At 38.4% G+C, this 21,268-nt stretch overlaps 1 protein-coding gene across 1 annotated transcript in view; it reads left to right on the forward strand.

The window, feature by feature from the left end:
* Positions 1 to 730: 730 nt before the first annotated feature.
* The window catches only part of MFSD14A (major facilitator superfamily domain containing 14A), a 43,659-nt gene continuing 23,121 nt past the window's right edge, over positions 731 to 21,268 (forward strand). Inside the window, exons 1-2 of the mRNA XM_037024667.2 lie at positions 731 to 972; positions 20,215 to 20,310. Coding sequence (XP_036880562.1) covers positions 889 to 972; positions 20,215 to 20,310 — 180 coding nt within the window. The 5' untranslated portion in view covers positions 731 to 888. The remainder of the gene's footprint in view (positions 973 to 20,214; positions 20,311 to 21,268) is intronic.

Consider the following 21,268-nt stretch of genomic DNA (forward strand, 5'->3'; position numbering starts at 1 on the left):
CATTTAAGAATAGTTAGCAGGCAACAACATATCCCTTCACTCCTTAAGACTTCAGTGTATTATTTCTTAAAAGATACTCTCTTAAGGAACACGGCAGTTTATCAAAGTCCGACTTAACATTGTGATACTTAAAGCTGCAGTCCGTATTTCACTTGCCCCACCTGTCCTTTTAGCAACTTTCCCCCATTAACTTGATTTTTAAGCAATATGGTAGAACAGGTAGTGGGCGACGAAATGTGAAATAGATAATCTAAGTTTTCACTGGTAGGGAATAAAGAAAAGATTTTGGGACTAGGGAGCTGCTGGAATTGTTTCAGTTAAGCTCTCTGGGGGCGCTGCGCACCACAAAGACAAAAAACTGCTTCTGAAAAATCAGTTTATCTTTTCCCTTCCAGTTACCCGCTAATTCTGGAAAACTGTTAAACTGTTCCCTTCGCTTCCCCTTGGTTGCAGTACAGTTGGAGCGAGCGCTAATCGTTCAGGACCACTTAGCAGCCGTTATTTCCACGAGCAGATAACTCAGAAGCTCACATTTCCGCATCTACGAAGAGGGACTTTAACGGCTGCTACCGCCCAGGACTATTGCGAGCCGATGAACCGAAAGCCCAGGCTGGGGCCGCCCGCGGCCCTCGGCGAACCTGCGGGCTCGGCGACCACGGAACCCCCGGACGGGCGGGGCAGTGTCACGTGGGCGGGGCGGGGCGGGGCGGCGAGCGCTCCGCGGCGGATCGCACGATGTGACGCGCTGCCGGAGGCAGGCCGGGCCCTCAAGATGGCGGCGGGCACCCCAAGCGGCTCGGCCGGGCAGTAGTGGCCAGACGGCACTCGCCGCTGGGGTCGGCCGCCCCGGGAGTGGCTGCAACAGTGCCAGGAGTCGAGGATGGTAAAATGACCCAAGGGAAGAAGAAGAAACGGGCCGCGAACCGCAGTATCATGCTGGCCAAGAAGATCATCATTAAGGACGGAGGCACGGTGAGCAGGGGTGCCGCGCCGGGGAGCGTCCCTCGGGCCCCCCCACCCGGGCCCTTTCTGTCCTCCGCTTGGCAGCAGCCACCCCTGAGCGCCTCCTGCCCCATCGCGGTGCCCTGGCTCCGGGGGCTTTCCTTTCCGGCCCTAGCCTGCGGCCTCCGGGGCCCGTCCTCTCGGAGAAGCCGCTCGCCTCTCGAGCACCTGCCGTCTGACCCCGGAGGCCTTGACGCCTCGAGCCTCGCGTGCGCCCTGCTGCGGGGGGCATCGACGCCGGCTCTCCCGCCTGCCGGCCCCCCGCGGCGTTCGGGCGGTGCCGGTGCTGCCGCGCGCCCCCCGCCTCGGCGCCGGCCTCCGCCGCATCGGGGGCCGGGAGCAGCGCCAGCCCCGCGGGCCCCGAGGTGCGCTCGCTCTACCCCGCTGGCTCTGGGTGAGCGCTCCCGCTCCCAGCTGCTTCCAGGAAGGTAAACGCTGTCGGTGGGCTCTCCTCTTCCCTTCCCGGAGCCAGGAGCGTGACGGAGGACACCCGGGGCCCAGACTTAAATCTGCTGGTTTTCAAAGGACAGTAATCACCCTGTTGTTTTTAAATAAAAGAAATGCTAAATAGAATTGATCATGGACTGAGGATTAAAAGACACTTTGAAAGGAAGACAGATTTGGCGGCCAAGAAAAAATGATGCTTTTTAGAAACAGTTGTCATCACGATAAACTTAGGCAGTGTGCTGTAACCAGCAGGGGATGTAGTGTTTTTAATTGAAAATAATTTGCCTATACCTTTTTAATGCTGAAATTTCGTTGCGACACTCGGCTTTGTTGCGTTCTTTCAAACCACGTTCTGAAATAGAATGGAAAGGTGAAATATGTGTTTCACTTCCCTGATAAGTGTGCAGAAATGGTTCCTTCTGTTACATATTTATATTTCAACATATATATTGTTGGAGCCCTGATCAACTGCTAGTACACTCACTACTAAATATGTAACTAGGCCATCACTGAGGATTTGCTTAATTTGAAACAAATGACAACTTTTTTTTGACATTTCACAGCATGGCCCAGTCACTATGCTGAAGTTTAGAAAGCTTGGGACATATGTAACAATTTCGGAGTACACTTTTAGTTGACTGTCAAATTTATTAGAAGCCATACCTTTAACATTTGGTGAAAAAGAAACAAGAATTCAAACCCTCAGATCTTTTTGTTGGGCTTGATTAATTAGAACATTACTTTGATTAGTTAGTAGTAGTCATGGCTCTTTTCACCAAGTTGGTTAGACTAGGTACAGTGTGCGGAGAGAAATAGTTGGAAAGAACCTCGGTTGCCCTTTAACCATAGGGACTTGATCATTTGAAGATACCGTCAAGATAATTCTTCATAAAATCTACAGAAGCAACAAAGGATTATATTTTCTAAAAGCAAGTGGTATTTTAAGATCAGTATTCTTTACAAAAGGTAAAAATGAATTTGTGATCAAGAGACGTACCTTTTTCTTGAGGTGAACTTTAGATGTGTTACCTCTTTGGAACTGAGTTTGATTCACTTTACAGCAGATCCTTTCATTCCAAATCCTGTGAGATTTGGAAGAGATTATCTTTTACTTCTTTTTTTAGTTACTTATTAAAGTTTAATGAATTCATAACTTGCATTTATACACAAAATACAATTTTTATACCAGTAATAAGCTTTTAAGAGGGTACATGAAAGCTTTGTGCATGGGGTATCATCATTTATCTTTATACACTTAGGTTTCACTTTCCATTCTAAGAGCACTAGACACCCCTTCAGAATAAAAACTTTGTTTATGCATCTTTAAATCCTGCAGGGCCTACTGTGTGAATTTAAAGTGATTAAAAAATGTGTACTAGTGCATTCCTAGGTGACTTTGTTGTTGTTGTTATTATCATTAATCTACAATTACATGAAGAACATTATGTTTACTAGACTCCCCCCTTCACCAAGCCCCCACACACAGCCCATTACAGTCACTGTCCATCGTAGATGACTTTTTATTGTGATTTTTATTCCTATATATAATAAGGCAATATTTATATTTATAGAAATGTCAGGGTAACTTTTTTCAGTGTTTGTATTTTAATCTAATTTAGCTGTAAATGATAAAAAACTATAACTCATAGTTGTAGAAATTATTTTAAAATTGCATTTGTTTTTCTTCCTCTCTACTTAGAATTGGTCAGATTATCCTTAGAAACATTTTTTAAGAAAGGGAATAAAATTGCCATTGGATATTGTTCTGTCCTTAATGTATGTGTGTGTAACTTCCACCCATGGGTGGATTCTTTCTTTCATAGTCAAGTGTTTGATGCTGTATGGTCATACATAAAAGGCTCTGAACAGTATTTCACATCCCGGGCCAGTGGTACTGACTGGTCTCCTTCCCATTTTCTTCCTAGTGTTCTACAATGTTAATGAAATTATTTTGCTTTGTCTTTCTGCTAATGACATCTTTGTAAACCTGATCAGCCAATTTTAATATTTATAAGCAAAAGTAGTAATGGTTGATGATTTCTCAGAAAACCTTGAACAGATTTATTATTGTTCTTGGTGGCTGAATAAGTGAAACCTTCCAAACAACCAGGTTAATCATAAATTATGTTCTTCTTTTCTGGAAATTACATTACAGTTGGCTCTGAAGCTAGGGAAGGCTATTTTGCCAGTTTGAGTAGTACACACTAAAGGTAAATTACATGAGATGTGTGATTCTTTATCAGGAGTTCTCAATTTGAGCCTGTTCATCCTAAAGTTGTTTGCAGAATTTTCTTTGACTATATACATTTTCCTAGGTAGATTCCCAAAAGGGTCACTGCTTTCCAAAAGTATAAAAACAGTAGTTCTATTTGAAAACAATATAAGTAACTAAAGAATAGTTCCATGGGTTTAAGTCAGTAAATATTTATTTAAGACACTTAAATTAAAAGTAGATTCTGACATTTTAGAACACTTCCAGTTTTAAATCATTATCCCACATTACCAGGAGTTATTTGTATTAGAAAAATAGAATTTTTTCTATTTTTAGTAAAATAGAATTAAGTTTACTTATTTTTTATATGGTCTGTTGTTTTGTGAATACAGATGTGGTACTGTATCTCTGGCGAAGTGAAAAATGGCCAGTTTTTTCAAAAGTGAATTGGTAAAATGAATCTTTAAGAATAAATAGAAAGCAAGGCATATGTGAATTGTTTTGCTGGACATACCTGAAAAAAATTTGATACTGATATTTGCAAAATGAAACATACCCAGAGAAGCAGACTACCATATTTTTATTCCTGGTATCTCATATTTTAATAGTAACAGGAGTCAGCAACCATTCCAAAAGTCTGGACCCAAGCTCTGATCTTTGCATTCTTCATCTACAAGATGGCTGAGGGAATTGCAGGATAGCTCTCTGTAAGTCCCCAGAGAAATGCTAGTCAGCCTCTGGTTGCTGGCATGCAAGCCTTGAGGAGGGTCATGGTGCTTTTCAAAAATCAGCTACCCATGCCCAGAAACATCAGGATGTATGTACCATCTCTGGAAAGCTTGTGGGAGGCAGTGCCATGAATCACTTAACCTCCTTGTCTCCATGATTCAACATTTGCTCTAGGGTCGGGGTAGTGTGTTTGGGGATAAATTAGTAAATAATTTTCCCAGATTATATATCCAGTTCATTTTAATATAGTTTGAAGACCTGATTGTCAATATAATCATAGTATCTGCAGAAATTCACTTACAGTTAAGTAACTCATTTTCAGATACCCAAAGTTTGAAATTTAAGTAAAAAGAATAGCTTTTTTCAAGTAGTCTGACAAGTACAGCTGACACTTGAACAACTTGAGGTTTGGGTGTTAGGGTCACCAGCACCCCAACACCCACCACTGCATGCAGTCAGAAATCTGCATATAAACTCTGACTCCCCAAAAACTTAAGTACTAATAGCCCACTGTTGACCAGAAGCCTTACTGATAACATGAACAATCAACACATTTTTTAATACTAGCATTGTATACTATAGTCTTAAAATAAAGTAAGAGAAAAGAAAATGTTTCTTTTTTCAAATTGTCACAAATCTCCAAAATATTTTCCAATGTATTTACTGAAAAAAATTTGCATGTAAGTGAACCCATGTAGTTCAAACCCATGTTGAGGAACAACTGTATATATGATTTAAAATTTTCAGTTATTTAAAAGCCTAAGTTGTCTATCAGCATTGTTTGGAACTAAAAGTGTTAATTAAAGTAACAGTTGACAGTTTCAGCCAGGGTATATCAAGATATCTGAAATGGGTTTTGTCTCTGAGGGCCAGATACAGTAGCTAAATCTAAATAATGGGTCTACTTTTCTCAGTAATGTGTAAGTACAATTATGAATTCTACCACATGAAATAATTTCTTAGGGAGTCCTTTTTTTCAAACAAGGGGTGGTAGATAAAAGAATTTCAACATTTAGCTATATAAATTGAGTACTTAAAGATCACACGTCAGTTTCATCCTAGACACTGGTGACAATTTTGATGTGTTAATGATGATTTTTTTTATTGAAGTATAGCTGATATACAGTATTATATTGGTTTCAAGTATGCAACATAGTGGTTCAACAGTTACACACATTAAATCCTAACCCCAACTAGTGACTATACTGGCTGTATTTTCCATGCTGCACTTCCATCTCTTTGATCAACTTTTATTATGGTAGTTTTTTGTGCCCCTTTATCCCCCTCATACTCTCCACCCACCCACCCCAACCTCTCCCCCATGATAACCACCAGTCAGTTCTTAGTGTCTAGGAGTCCACTGCTACTTTGTTCATTGTATTTTGTTTTTAGATTCCACAAATAAGTCTAATCATATGGTATTTGTCTTTCTCCACCTGGCTTACTTCACTTAGCATAATACCCTCTAGGTCCATCCTTGTTGCTAAAAATGGCAGGATTTCCTTTTTATGGCTGAGTAATATTCCATTGAATATATATACCACCTCTTTTTTATCCATTCATCTATTGATGGAGACTTTGGTTGCTTTCATATCTTGGCTATTATAAATAATACGGTGATAAACATGGGGATGCATATGTCTTTGGGTAAATTCCTAGAAGTAGAATTACTGGGTCATATCATATTTCTGTTTTTAGGGGTGTTTTTTGAGGAACATCCATACTGCTTTCCACAGTGCTTGCAACAATTTATATTCCCACCAACAGTGTAGGAGGGTTCCTTTTTCTCCACATCCTCACCAACACTTCTTATTTCTTGTCTTTTGGCTGGTGGCCATTCTGACTGATATGAGGTGATAGCTCATTGTGGTTTAGATTTGTATTTCCCTGATGATCAGTGATGTGGAGCATCTTTCATGTGCTGTTAGCCATCTGTATGTCATCTTTGGAAAAATGTCTGTTCAGGTCCTCTGCCCATTTTTTAGTCAGGTTATTTGTTTTTTTGGTGTTGAGGCATGTGAGCTCTTTATATATTTTGGATGTTAACCCCTTATAAGATGAGTCATATATTCTCCCATACTGTAGGATGCTTTTTTGTTCTGCTAATGGTGTCCTTTGCTGTACAGAAGCTTTTTAGTATGATGTAGTCCCCACTTGTTCATTTTTGCTTTTGTTTCCCTTGCCCTGGGAGATGAGCCCAGAAAAAAATTGCTTATGCTTATGTTCAAGAGATTTTTACCTATGTTTTCTTCTAAGAGTTTTATGGTTTCCTGACTTACATTCAGGTCTTCAATCCATTTCAAATTTACTTTAATGTATGGCATTAGGCAGTAATCCAGTTTCATTCTTTTACATGTAGCTGTCCTGTTTTCACAACACCAGTTATTGAAGAGACTGTCTTTTTCCCATTGTATACTCATGGCTCATTTATTGTATATTAATTGACCATATATATCTGTGTATATATCTGGACTCTCTATTTTGTTCCATTGATCTATGGGTCTGTTTTTATGCCACTAACAAAATATTTTGATTACTGTTGCTTTTAAGTATAGCTTTAAGTCAGGAAGTGTAATACCCCTGGCTTGTTCTTCTTTCTCAAGATTATTTTGGCTGTTCAGGGTCTCTTGTGGTTCCATTGATGGTGATTTTTTATTTTTCACTTTATTTTATTTGGTACAGAGTTCAGCTTGTAGTCATTTGGTCCATGTAACCCAGTAGGTGTTTATATGGTTGAGCACTTACCATAATGATGGCTTAACTTCACTTAATAGTCATGAATTATTTCTCCTAAGAACAGAGGGGATGTGATAGATTGTCATGTTGCTTATCTTTTCAGAATTTACCACAAAGTAATATAATCTTAAGCGCTAGGCCTTTTTTTTTTGGAGAGTAAAACTTAATCTCACTATACTCTTGTTGAATATTTTTAAGAAGTGTATTTCATTCTATTTAGGGGCAGTCTATCCAATACCTCTTCACTTTGGTGAAGATATACAATGCTAGATAATGATTTAAAATTAAGTAATTCTAAAGTATTAACTGCAAATTAAGCCAGAATGGCTTAATAAGTATAAGAGTGTCAGTACATGTTTATAGTGATTCATATTTTCAGAAAATTGAGACTTGGTTTTCTTTTTGCTCTACAATTGTAGTAAACCTTCCCTTCCTTGATTAAAGTTAGAGAAAATAAGAAAAATACCAATTAACTTTGTGAAAAAGGGCGCACGATAACAGAGACTAGCAGTAGAACCTTACATTTTCCCCATTTATGCCATAATGTGTCAGGATCTCATGAAAGCAGCTTTGTAATTACAGTATTTTCTATAGGAACTTAAAAAAGTTCTTCCATGAAACGCTCCAATTGTTAGATGCCAATAACTAAGCATCTTTGTTGTCTTTTTATAAGACTTTTGCATTAAATTATTTTAGCTTAGTTATATATTGTTCAGAGAAAATTCACTGTTTCTTTCTGAAGATATATTTTACCTTCATTCTGGACTGAAAACCTGTTAGTATTAAATTCTAAGTTCAAAATTATTCTCCTTCATACCTTATTTTGGTTTTTGTCATGTTTTTAATTTTTCCCAATTTTTATCTTGATTTCAAAATGACAAAAAAGTTGTAAGAATAGCATAATGAATATTCATTTGCCCATCTCATAGATTCACAATTCAAAAATTGATAACATTTTGCCACATTTGTTTTTCCTTTCACTCTGTCTTTATATATTTACTCACATTTTTTTTTTCTGAACCATTTGAGTTAGTTGTACTACATTTCATAACTTTTTTTTGTTGAGAGGGCATCTCTCATATTTATTCATCAAATGGTTGTTAACAACAATAAAATTCTGTATAGGGTAGTCAATGCTCAATGCACAATCATTAATCCATCTCAAGCCTAATTCTCGTCAGTCTCCTATCTTCTGAAGCATAACGAACAAGTTCTTACATGGTGAACGAATTCTTACATAGTGAATAAGTTCTTACATGGTGAATAGTACAAGGGCATTCATCACAGAAACTTTTGGTTTTGATCACGCATTATGAACTATAAACAATCAGGTCAAATATGAATATTCGTTTGATTTTTATACTTGATTTATATGTGGATCCCACATTTCTCCCTTTATTATTATTATTATTTTTATTTTTAAATAAAAAATACCTACCGCTGAAGTGGTAGGTAGATGCAAGATAAAGGTAGAAAACATAGTTCAGTGTTGTAAGAGAGCAGTTGTAGATGATCAGGTGTGTGCCTGTAGACTATGTGCTAATCCGAGCTAGACAAGGGCAATAAAACATCCATGGATGCAGAAGCTTTCTCTCAAAACGGGGGAGGGGTGAGGTTCTAAGCTTCACCACTGTTGTTCCCCAATTTCTCATCTGATGGCCCCCCTGCAACTGTGCCTGTCTTAGGTTGTTCCTCCCTTGAGGAATCTTACCTGTCTGGCTAACCAGTCAGGGAGATGTAAAGTTGGTAAGTGAGAGAGAAGCCATATTGTTTGAAAAGGTTAGCTTTTCACTTCTTTGCAAATTTATGCCCTGTGGCTTCTGTGCCCAGCACTTGTCTCGAGGTATCTTTACCACCTGGAGGAATTATGATACTCCGTAAATTCGATATGAGGCACGAATTCTATTTAAGGGTTGTAATTAGGAAGGAAGAAGAAAAGCTATAGAGGTAGCAAATGGAAGGAAACATGGGAGGATTGATTATTTCTTTGACATATCTTCTTGTAGAGTACCTTAAGCATGTATAGGTTTTAAACTACTAACTAACTTGCGTACACATATTAACATAATAGGAATACGGTGACATAAACAAAGCAAATCTATAATTACCAGCCAACTCCAGTGAAGCCAAGAAAACCAGTTAGGCACCCTAGGCATTTGTGAAAATTTGTCTATGATATGATAGATATTGTCCAACTGTACTTGAACAGTCTGAGAGAAATCAGACAAATTAAAGCAACCCATTTCTGGGATCTGTTCACATCCCATATGTTCTTTTAACCGTAGATAGTCTATAGTCGTAAGATTTTGGAGCGCTACAACTTGCACCCCTCCCAACTCATGGTTGAGTTCCAACAGTACAGATCAGTCGAATTCGTTGTCTCACTGTATGCACATGCCAGCCTAGACATCTCCCTCCTCATTCCAATGGCAAGTCCAAGAAACGGTGGGATGGACGCAGCCACGACCGCAGCATCGCCCGGATCCCTGTGGAGGCTTTTTGATGATTATCCCCCGGCACGAGTCCTCCAGAGAGTGCTGATGCCGGAAGCTCCTCCTCATATCGTATCTTAGTTCATTTTCTGGGTAGCCAAGCTAGGCCTTGATCTTCTGCATAAAAACAAACAGACCCTTTGCCCACACTTTGACATGCCCTCTATACCACTGTGTAGTAACTCATTGGAGGTCAGCACACAGGAACTGATTTTTTTTTTTAAATCTTTAATCTACACTTACATGAAGATTACTATGTTTACTATGCTCTCCCCTATATCAGGTCCCCCCTAAAAACCACATTACAGTCACTGTCCATCAGCATAGCAAAATGTAGAATCACTACTTGTCCTCTCTGTGTTGTAGAGCCCTCCCTCCCCTTTCTCCCCCACCCATGCATGCTAATCTTAATACCCCGCTTCTTCTTACCCCCCTTTTCCCCCCCTTCCCACCCATCGTCCCCAGTTCCTTTCCCTTTGGTACCTGTTAGTCCATTTTGGGGTTCTGTAATTCCGCTGCTGTTTTGTTCCTTCAGTTTTTCCTTTATTCTTATACTCCTCAGATGAGTGAAATCATTTGGTATTTCTCTTTCTCCGCTTGGCTTATTTCACTGAGCATAATACTCTCCAGCTCCATCCATGTTGCTGCAAATGGTAGGATTTCTCCTCTTCTTATGGCTGAGTAGCATTCCATTGTGTATATGTACCACATCTTCTTTATCCATTCATCTACCGATGGACATTTAGGTTGCTTCCAATTCTTGGCTATTGTAAATAGCACTGCGATAAACATAGGGGTGCATCTGTCTTTCTCAAACTTGATTGCTGCGTTCTTAGGGTAAATTCCTAAGAGTGGAATTCCTGGGTCAAATGGTAGGTCTGTTTTGAGCATTTTGATGAACCTCCATACTGCTTTCCACAGTGGTTGAACTAATTCACATTCCCACCAGCAGTGTAGGAGGGTTCCCCTTTCTCCACTGCCTCGCCAACATTTGTTGTTGTTTGTCTTTTGGATGGCAGCTGTCCTTACTGGTGTGAGGTGATACCTCATTGTAGTTTTAATTTCTCTGATAATTAGCAATGTGGAGCATCTTTTCATGTGTCTGTTGGCCATCTATATTTCTTTTTTAGAGAACTGTCTGTTCAGTTCCTCTGCCCATTTTTTAATTGGGTTATTTGTTTTTTGTTTGTTGAGGCGTGTGAGCTCTTTATATATTCTGGACGTCAAGCCTTTATCGGATCTGTCATTTTCAAATATATTCTCCCATACTGTAGGGTTTCTTTTTGTTCTATTGATGGTGTCTTTCACTGTACAGAAACTTTTCAGCTTAATGTAGTCCCACTTGCTCATTTTTGCTGTTGTTTTCCTTGCCCGGGGAGATATGTTCAAGAAGAGGTCACTCATGTTTATGTCTAAGAGGTTTTTGCCTATGTTTTTTTCCAAGAGTTTAATGGTTTCATGACTTACATTCAGGTCTTTGATCCATTTTGAGTTTACCTTTGTATATGGGGTTAGACAAAGGTCCAGTTTCATTCTCCTACATGTAGCTGTCCAGTTTTGCCAGCACCATCTGTTGAAGAGACTGTCATTTTGCCATTGTATGTCCATGGCTCCTTTATCAAATATTAATTGACCATATATGTTTGGGTTAATTTCTGGAGTCTCTGATCTGTTCCACTGGTCTGTGGCTCTCTTCTTGTGCCAGTACCAAATTGTCTTGATTACTATGGCTTTGTAGTAGAGCTTGAAGCTGGGGAGTGAGATACCCCCTACTTTATTCTTCTTTTTCAGGATTGCTTTGGCTATTTGGGGTCTTTGGTGTTTCCATATGAATTTTTGAATTATTTGTTCCAATTCATTGAAGAATGTTGCTGGTAATTTGAGAGGGATTGCATCAAATCTGTATATTGCTTTGGGCAGGATGGCCATTTTGACGATATTAATTCTTCCTAGCCATGAGCAGGGGCTGAGTTTCCATTTGTTAGTGTCCCCTTTAATTTCTCTTAAGAGTGACTTGTAGTTTTCAGAGTAAAAGTCTTTCACTTCTTTGGTTAGGTTTATTCCTAGGTAATTTATTCTTTTTGATGCAATTGTGAATGGAATTGTTTTCCTGATTTCTCTTTCTATTGGTTCATTGTTAATATATAGGAAAGCTACAGATTTCTGTGTGTTAATTTTGTATCCTGCAACTTTGCTGTATTCCAATATCAGTTCTAGTAGTTTTGGAGTGGAGTCTTTAGGGTTTTTTTTATGTACAGTATCATATCATCTGCAAATAGTGACAGTTTAACTTCTTCTTTACCAATCTGGATTCCTTGTATTTCTTTGTTTTGTCTAATTGCCGTGGCTAGGACCTCCAGTACTATGTTAAATAACAGTGGGGAGAGTGGGCATCCCTGTCTGGTTCCCAATCTCAGAGGAAATGCTTTCAGCTTCTCGCTGTTCAGTATAATGCTGGCTGTGGGTTTATCATATATGGCCTTTATTATGTTGAGGTACTTGCCCTGTATTCCCATTTTGCTGAGAGTTTTTATCATGAATGGATGTTGAATTTTGTCAAATGCTTTTTCAGCATCTATGGAGATGATCATGTGGTTTTTGTCTTTCTTTTTGTTGATGTGGTGGATGATGTTGATGGATTTTCGAATGTTGTACCATCCTTGCATCCCTGGGATGAACCCCACTTGGTCATGGTGTATGATCCTTTTGATATACTGTTGAATTCTGTTTGCTAATATTTTATTGAGTATTTTTGCATCTACATTCATCAGGGATATTGGTCTGTAATTTTCTTTTTTGGTGGGGTCTTTGCCTGGTTTTGGTATTAGGGTGATGTTGGCCTCATAGAATGAGTTTGGGAGTATTCCCTCTTCTTCTATTTTTTGGAACACTTTAAGGAGAGTGGGTATTATGTCTTCTCTGTGTGTCTGATAAAATTCCGAGGTAAATCTGTCCGGCCCCGGGGTTTTGTTCTTGGGTAGTTTTTTGATTACCGTTTCAATTTCTTTGCTCGTAATTGGTTTGTTTAACTTTTGTGTTTCTTCCTTGGTCAGTCTTGGGGGGTTGTATTTTTCTAGGAAGTTGTCCATTTCTTCTAGGTTTTCCAGCTTGTTGGCATATAGGTTTTCATAATAGTCTTTAATAATTCTTTGTATTTCTGTGGGGTCTGTCGTGATTTTTCCATTTTCATTTCTGATTATGTTGATTTGTGTTGATTCTCTTTTTCTCTTAGTAAGTCTGGCTAGAGGCTTATCTATTTTGTTTATTTTCTCAAAGAACCAGCTCTTGGTTTCGTTGATTTTTGCTATTGTTTTATTCCTCTCAATTTTGTTTATTTCTTCTCTGATCTTTATTATGTCCCTCCTTCTGCTGACTTTAGGCCTCATTTGTTCTTCTTTTTCCAGTTTCGATAGTTGTGATGTCAGACTATTCATTTGGGATTGTTCTTCCTTCTGCAAGTGTGCCTGGATCGCTATATACTTTCCTCTTAAGACTGCTTTCGCTGCATCCCACAGAAGTTGGGGCTTTGTGTTGTTGTTGTCATTTGTTTCTATATATTCCTTGGTCTCTATTTTGATTTGTTCATTGATCCATTGATTATTTAGAAGCATATTGTTAAGCCTCCATGTGTTTGTGAGCCTTTTTGTTTTCTTTGTAGAATTTATTTCTAGTTTTATACCTTTGTGGTCTGAAAAATTGGTTTGTAGAATTTCAATATTTTGGAATTTACTGAGGCTCTTTTTGTGAGCTAGTGTGTGGTCTATTCTGGAGAATGTTCCATGTGCACTTGAGAAGAATGTATATCCTGTTGCTTTTGGATGTAGAGTTCTATAGATGTCTGTTAGGTCCATCTGTTCTAGTGTGTTGTTCAATGCCTGTGTGTCCTTACTTATTTTCTGCCCGGTGGATCTGTCATTTGGGGTGAGTGGTGTGTTGAAGTCTCCTAAGATGAATGCATTGCAGTCTGTTTCCCTCTTTAGTTCTGTTAGTATTTGTTTCACAAATGCTGGTGCTCCTGTGTTGGGTGCATATATATTTAGAATGGTTATATCCTCTTGTTGGACTGAGCCCTTTATCATTATGTAGTGTCCTTCTTTATCTCTTGTTACTTTCTTTGTTTTGAAGTCTATTTTCTCTGATATTAGTACTGCAACCCCTGTTTCTTCTCACTGTTGTTTGCCTGAAGTATGTTTTTCCATCCCTTGACTTTTAGTGTATGCTTGTCTTTGGGTTTAAGGTGAGTTTCTTGTAAGCAGCATATAGATGGGTCTTGCTTTTTTATCCATTCTGTTACTCTGTGTTTTTTGATTGGTGCATTAAGTCCATTTACATTTAGGGTGACTATTGAGAGATATGTACTTATTGCCATTGTAGGCTTTAGATTCGTGGTTACCAAAGGTTCAAGGTTAGCTTCTTTAGTATCTTACTGCCTAACTTAGCTCGCTTATTGAGCTGTTATATACACTGTCTGGAGATTCTTTTCTTCTCTCCCTTCTTGTTCCTCCTCCTCCATTCTTCATATGTTGTGTGTTTTGTTCTGTGCTCTTTTTAGGAGTGCTCCCATCTAGAGCAGTCCCTGTAAGATTCTCTGTAGAGGTGGTTTGTGGGAAGCAAAATCCCTCAGCTTTTGCTTGTCTGGGAATTGTTTAATCCCGCCATCATATTTAAATGATAGTCGTGCTGGATACAGTATCCTTGGTTCAAGGCCCTTCTGTTTCATTGCATTAAATATATCATGCCATTCTCTTCTGGCCTGTAGGGTTTCTGTCGAGAAGTCTGATGTTAGTCTGTTGGGTTTTCCTTTATAGGTGACCTTTTTCTCTCTAGCTGCCTTTAAAACTCTTTCCTTGTCCTTGATCCGTGCCATTTTAATTATTATGTGTCTTGGTGTTGTCCTCCTTGGATCCTTTATCTTGGGGGTTCTGTGTATTTCTGTGGTCTGTTCGATTATTTCCTCCCCCAGTTTGGGGAAGTTTTCAGCAATTATTTCTTCAAAGAGACTTTCTATCCCTTTTCCTCTCTCTTCTTCTTCTGGTACCCCCATAATATGGATATTATTCCTTTTGGATTGGTCACATATTTCTCCTAGTATTGTTTCGTTCCTGGAGATCCTTTTATCTCTCTGTATGTCAGCTTCTATACGTTCCTGTTCTCTGGTTTCTATTCCTTCAATGGCCTCTTGCATCTTATCCATTCTGCTTTTAAATCCTTTCAGGGTTTGTTTCAATTCTGTGATCTCCTTCCTGACGTCTGTGATCTCCCTCCGGACTTCATCCCATTGCTCTCGCATTTTTCTCTGCATCTCTGTCAGCATGTTCATGATTTTTATTTTGAATTCTTTTTCAGGAAGACTGGTTAGGTCTGTCTCCTTCTCAGGTGTTGTCTCTGTGATCTTTGTCTGCCTGTTGTTTTGCCTTTTCATGGTGATAGAGATAGTTTGCAGAGCTGGTACGAGTGACAGCCCAAAGAGCTTTCCTTCTTATTGGTTTGTGGCCTTCCTCTCCTGAGAGAATAGCGACCTCTAGTGGCTTGTGCTTGGCAGCTGTGCGCTTCTGCTTCCTGCCCAGTTGCTATGGAGTTTATCTCCACTGTTGCTGTGGGCGTGGCTTGGCTCGGGCCGCTCCTCCAAAATGGTGGAGCCCCGTTGTGGGGGGAGCGGCCAGGAGGCTATTTATCTCCGTAAGGGGCCTCTGTGCTCCCTGCTGCCCAGGGGTTTAGAGTGCCCAGAGATCCCCATATTCCCTGCCTCTGGGTTAAGTGTCCTGTCCTGCCCCTTTAAGACTTCCAAAAAGCACTCCCCTTCGTGAGGTGCTGGGTTCTCGCAGGTGTGGTTGTGGTCTGGATGTTGTCCTGTGTCCTCTGGTCTCTATTTTAGGAAGGGTTGTCTTTGTTATATTTTCATAGGTATATGTGATTTTGGGAGGAGATTTCCACTGCTCTGCTCACTCCGCCATCCTGGCTCCGCCCCTCTACATTTCATACCATTTTAACCCTAAAAGATTCAGGATGTAACTAAAAAAAAGGATGTTCTCCTATATGAGCAGAGTATAATCATATTCAGAAAATTTAACATTAATACAGTACTGTTTTGTAATATATAGTGTATAGTCACATTTCCCCAGTTGTGCCAGTAACCTCCTTTGTAGTGTCTTTTTTGGATGCAGAATTTAATCCTTACATTTAGTTGCCATGTTCTTTCGTTCTAGAATAACTTTTTACCTTCTTTATGATACTGACATTTTTGAATAACCCAGTTGTTTTGAAAAATTAGCCTCAATTTAGCCTATTCTCATTGTTTCCTTACTTGATAACATCTTATTTAATAAGATGCCCAGTTACTGGTGAAATTACTTCTGTCTTCTGACGAGCAGTCCACATGAGCCTGTGGTTCACTGATCGGGATACAACATAAATTATTAAGGTCAGTATCCTCCAGTATAACTACTGGATTCATAAACTCACATTGGGGATTCAGACTCGGAATTTGAGAGCTCAGTGAAGTGAGAGATTAATAGTTTACCTGTATTACTGCTGAGAGTGTGACTACTTAGGTCAGACAGCAGTTTAGTGACTGTAATGATTAGGGCTATCAATCAATCCATGGGTATTAAATACCCTTCCATAACCAGGCTTTGGGCTATGCATTGGATACGAAAATGGAAAAACTGGATTCCAGAACTAAAGAGTAACAGCCTGTGGCAGTGCATGCAGTGTAACCACTGCAACCAGCATTAATTCTGGACTCGGGCTTGGAGCTGTTTGGATAGACTCCACTCATCTCTTACTTGTTATATTAGAGTGTAAAATGGAGATAATGGAATCTAACTTGAAAAGATGTTAGAAAAAATAAATAAGATTGTGAATGTAAACCATTATAAGTCTTCATTAATACTCTTACTATTTTAATCTAGTGTATGTGTATAGTAAATCCACGTGATGGTAGAATAGCAGTGGGATGTCAGAATATAGAGGAGAGCATTAATAGGGTAAATTACAAATTTAATTAATAAATATACTGCCCTTTTAATGGTGTTTAGACACAGTAATTATACTGAATACATATTGTGGTAGGTAGAAGAGGCTTACAGAGTGATTCATTAAGTACCTTTGTGTTATACATGTACCATATGTTCCAGATCATAGTAAAATAAAGCATAGGGCCTGTCTCAGAACAAGCTTTAAAAAGGTAAGATTAGGTTAAAATGAAATAAGTACTTTACATAGCAAAATGTAACTGAAGAAGTTAGTGTTACAGGATAGAAGAATAAATAGTAGATTTTAAAAGGCTTAGCCAAATGTCTAGGTGAAGAAACCATAATCTATTATGAATGGAAAGTAAGATTTGGGAAATGGGAATTAGATTGAGATTGGAGGTGAGGTTAAAGGAGATTGACTAACTTCTGAATGTTAGAGCTGACTATCTCTTGTGCCTCCATAAGAGAGAACTAACTCAGCTGAATGGACTTCTGGTATAATAATTATTACAGTTTTAGGCGGCATAGCTTGGCATTTGAGGTTGGGTATGTGTTTATGTTCAGATTTGTCTCTCATGATTTTTCACTTTGTACCTCTTGAATCCTCTTACGTACACCCTCAAACGTCATCTGTTGCTATGATCTCATTAGGATTTGAACTCTTTACTCTTGATGCCATAAACCACTCAGTGTCTAAATATTTGCCCCCTGTTTGTCTATTAACCCTCTTTCCCTGGTCTTTCTGCCTGGCCATATCCCTTGTATTCTTTCCCTAATTGTCCTGGGATTTTGTTTATGAAAAGGTATTCCTTAAACCAACCAGCCCTTATGTCAAAAATCCTAAATAGAAAGTTCTGTAATTCCAAATCAGTAAAATAGTGTTAAAATTTATCAATTTTATTAAGGTCTTGTATTACTTTTGAACTTATTTAGAACAGAAGAGATGAGTATGAATATAATACAACTTTCAAAATACCAGTACTTTAGGATAGCAAACATGTATATATACTTTTTCCTTCCAATTCTGGGAAATAGGAGAGAATGGCTCAGGAGGGATGAGCATATAAAACTTCTTGTCTTTTTCCATTCTAGTTTTACATAGCTTTCCTTCTAAATAATGAATAAACAAAACTCTTAACTTAAAGTATAAGCATGCCTAATAGAAAAGATTTAGGAAATTCAAAACAACATAATAACAATTTTATGTCACTTAATATCTCTACCTAATAGAAACACTTAAGATTGAGGTGAATTTTTATTTTGTTTTTCATAATTGAAATTATATATATGTCCTGCTTTGATTTTTTTTTTAGATTTAACATTGCTATAAGCATTTTTACTTGTCATTAAAGATTATCTATAAACAATTTTTGGCTGCATCTTAGTCTGATTTACTTCCTGTGACTTGTAATTATGGGGTGTGTAGCAAAAGGTTGAACATTTAGATTTCTGTATTTCCACCCATAAATGATGGTGCTGTGAATATCTTTGTGGAAGAGCTTTTCCTGAATGTTTGGTTATCCATAGGATATAATGTCATTAGCTATTTTTGAAATTATTTATTTATAGCCTTTATATTTTTATGGTATCTGAGTGCTTTTGTAGTGGTTTTTATGAGTGCTTTACCTAGTTAAGATATTAATCTTTTGCTGTTTCTTGCATATATTCCTCAATTTGTTGCCTTTAAATTCAGCTAATATACATGTTTTTCTCAAACCAGTATGTCTAAAGCAAGTTTTAATCTTTTGTTCTTTTCCTGTTCCTCGCTGTCCAGCTGACCAAGCCAAAAACTGAAATCAAATCTTCTCATCTTTGGTCTTCCTCTACCCTTCTCTGCTCATCTAGTCAACCACTAAGTCCTGCTGATTCTACCTCCTAAATGTTTTCATATCCATTCATTTTGTTCCATCTCTCCTACCTCTGTCGTATTCAGGTTACTCTTTCTTCTCACCTGTTCTCTTCAGTAGTCTTCCTTCTTTTTCGGCCCGTTTGCCACACTGCTGTGAAAGTTACTGTTTCAGAAAGACAATCCTGTCATGTGATATTACTCTCTTTAAACATTTCAAATTTATACGCTGCTGCCTATTTTTCTAGCTTACTTTATGTAAGAATACAATATATAATACATGTTACATAAAAATATGTGTTAATCGACTGTGTTATCAGTAAAGTTTCTGGTCAACAGGCTACTAGTAGTTAAGTGGTGGGGGAGGAGTTGAAAGTGATACACAAACTTTGACTGCAGTATCTTTATTGAAAAAAATCTGCATATAAGTGGACTCACACGGTTCAAACCTGTGTTGGTCAAGGGCCAACTGCACTAATACCCGTTTCCTCCACTCCAGTGCCCATACAACTCCCCTATTTCATGCCCTCATCATTTTTTGTTTGAAGAAGTCAAATAACCTCCTTTGGTGTGCAGTTTGCTCCTTAGTTTCAAACTTGGAAATCACCATGAGGTTTCAAAAGTACAGGTCTGACTGTTCCATTCTCTTGCGTGGAACCCTTCAGTGGTTTCCTGGGTCTCTAGAATAAAGATGAGAAAGTCCTTAAAGCTTAGAGCCTACCTCTCTGCCTTCCTTTCTTTACTCTGTGATTAGAACTCTGTTCTCCATCAGCCTTAAACTGCCATGGCCTTTGTCTACTTCATTCTGGTTTTCTCTAATGTGATTGTCCACACTACATCCTTTTCTTGCAATACTCTTTCCTTGCTTCCTGACTTGTGTATCTCTTTTATTGCATTTTCACATAAGCAAGTGATTATGAGGTTTTTTTCTCTCTAGACTATGGACTCCTTGAGATTAGGGACAAAGCCAATTTAATATTGCCCTTAGAATATGAAATTCAACAACTGAAGCAATTCTTAAGACATCTTTAGCAACAGTACAGGCTTAATTTTTCATTTTCTTTCTTGTATATATCAAATCCCAGATCACCCACATACTACTATGGGGACTGTTCTAGCCATGTTAATATTTGTTATGACTCTTGCCACATGTTTCATTTATGTTTTGGGGTTAGTGCAGTAACCTCCAAACTGTTAACTTTCCTTAATTTTGCCACCTTTTAATCCATCTGCTACACCTTGGCCAGAATGATCTTCCTTAAATCTTTTATCTGACTATATGAGTTTTCCTTAACATCCTTTAGTGGCACCGCATTGCCTTCAGAATTAAATACAGACTTTTAATATGGAAGTTAGTCCTGTGTGCCCTAGCTCGTCTTTCAGTACTTGTAATGTGCAGCCCATGCTGTAGTTGTGTCAAACTATGAGTCCTGCTTTCAAGCCTTAGAACTTTTCTGCAGCCTGCACCTTAACCTTCTCCTTCCCACCTCCCACCCCTGCCTAACTCCTTTATATCTTTTCAGCCTTCCTCCTGGAAGTCTGATATTCCCATCCCCAACCTGGACTCTGTGTGTTCCCATTGCACGCTGTGCTTATGTATTTGTTTGTTTCCTTGTCTGTCCCTGATCATCTTGACAGTAGAGACAGTGAGTGTCCAGAAAGTTGGACATGGAATCCAGTGCATGTATGTTCTCAGTAAATAAATATCAACTATTCCATCATTGTTAGTAATTCTGGAATGCACTATTAACTTTTAAAATGTCTGTTTTTTTATAGCCTCAAGGAATAGGTTCTCCTAGTGTTTACCATGCAGTTATCGTCATCTTTTTGGAGTTCTTTGCCTGGGGATTATTGACAGCACCCACCTTGGTGGTAAGTAATCTTTTAACTTACTTATCACTGACTTCAAAATCTTTTTCTTCAGTTTCAGAGGAAGAGATAGTATTAGTTCTATGGTTAATTCTTCTACCAATATTGTCAGCCTTCAGTAGTGTATTTTACCGGTTTAGTTGTCTTTAACAACCTTCTTCATTTTGAGGGGTGGGCTTGGACGGGTATGATTTCTGGTGAACATTGGACATATTTAAGCAGGGGCTAAACCCACTACTCTGTTTGGATAAGGTGGAAAGGATTCTAAAAGTGACAGGCTTAGGAAACATGATGTCTATGACCTGAATCACTCAGCATTATTGAGATTCATTCATGCAGTGCATTTTCCAAATAAAAGTTTTCTTAGTTTAGGCTAAGGATGTAGATCTAGGTGTAACCATTTAGGAAGGTGAATCTTTTCATAACCTAAAATGATTTTGCCCAGAAATTCCCAGATTTGGTACCTTCGGAAAGACCGCCTTGCCAGATTGAATAACTCAGATGATAGCTACTTACCTCCTATTGGTGTAAACAGGGGAACAGAATAAAGAAAGGAGTATTTGTAGGTGGAAGTCTATAATATCTTGAAAGATATAATTAGGATAAATGTACAACTTACAAAATCCTAGCAGAATCGAATTTTAAAGAGATATACTTCCTTATATTTCTTGAGCCTGTTCACTCTTACACAAAAAAGGTTTTTATAAAAAGATTACTAATAATTAAATTGGATGGTCATGTAAGTAGATTGTCTAAGAAAAGTTACATTCCATATTTCATGGCATATTTATTATATGACTACATAATCATTATCTACATGAAATACAGATGTCTAACAGTTATTTTGAATATACAGGGTGTATTTGTGAGCACTGCTAAAATAAGGTTTGGAAGAAAAAAATCTCAAATACAGTTCCTTTTGTAATAAACCATGCATTGCAAGTTAGAATAGTTGTTCATT

This window comes from Manis javanica, chromosome 4 (genome assembly GCF_040802235.1).
Source record: "Manis javanica isolate MJ-LG chromosome 4, MJ_LKY, whole genome shotgun sequence".
NCBI lineage: Eukaryota > Metazoa > Chordata > Mammalia > Pholidota > Manidae > Manis > Manis javanica.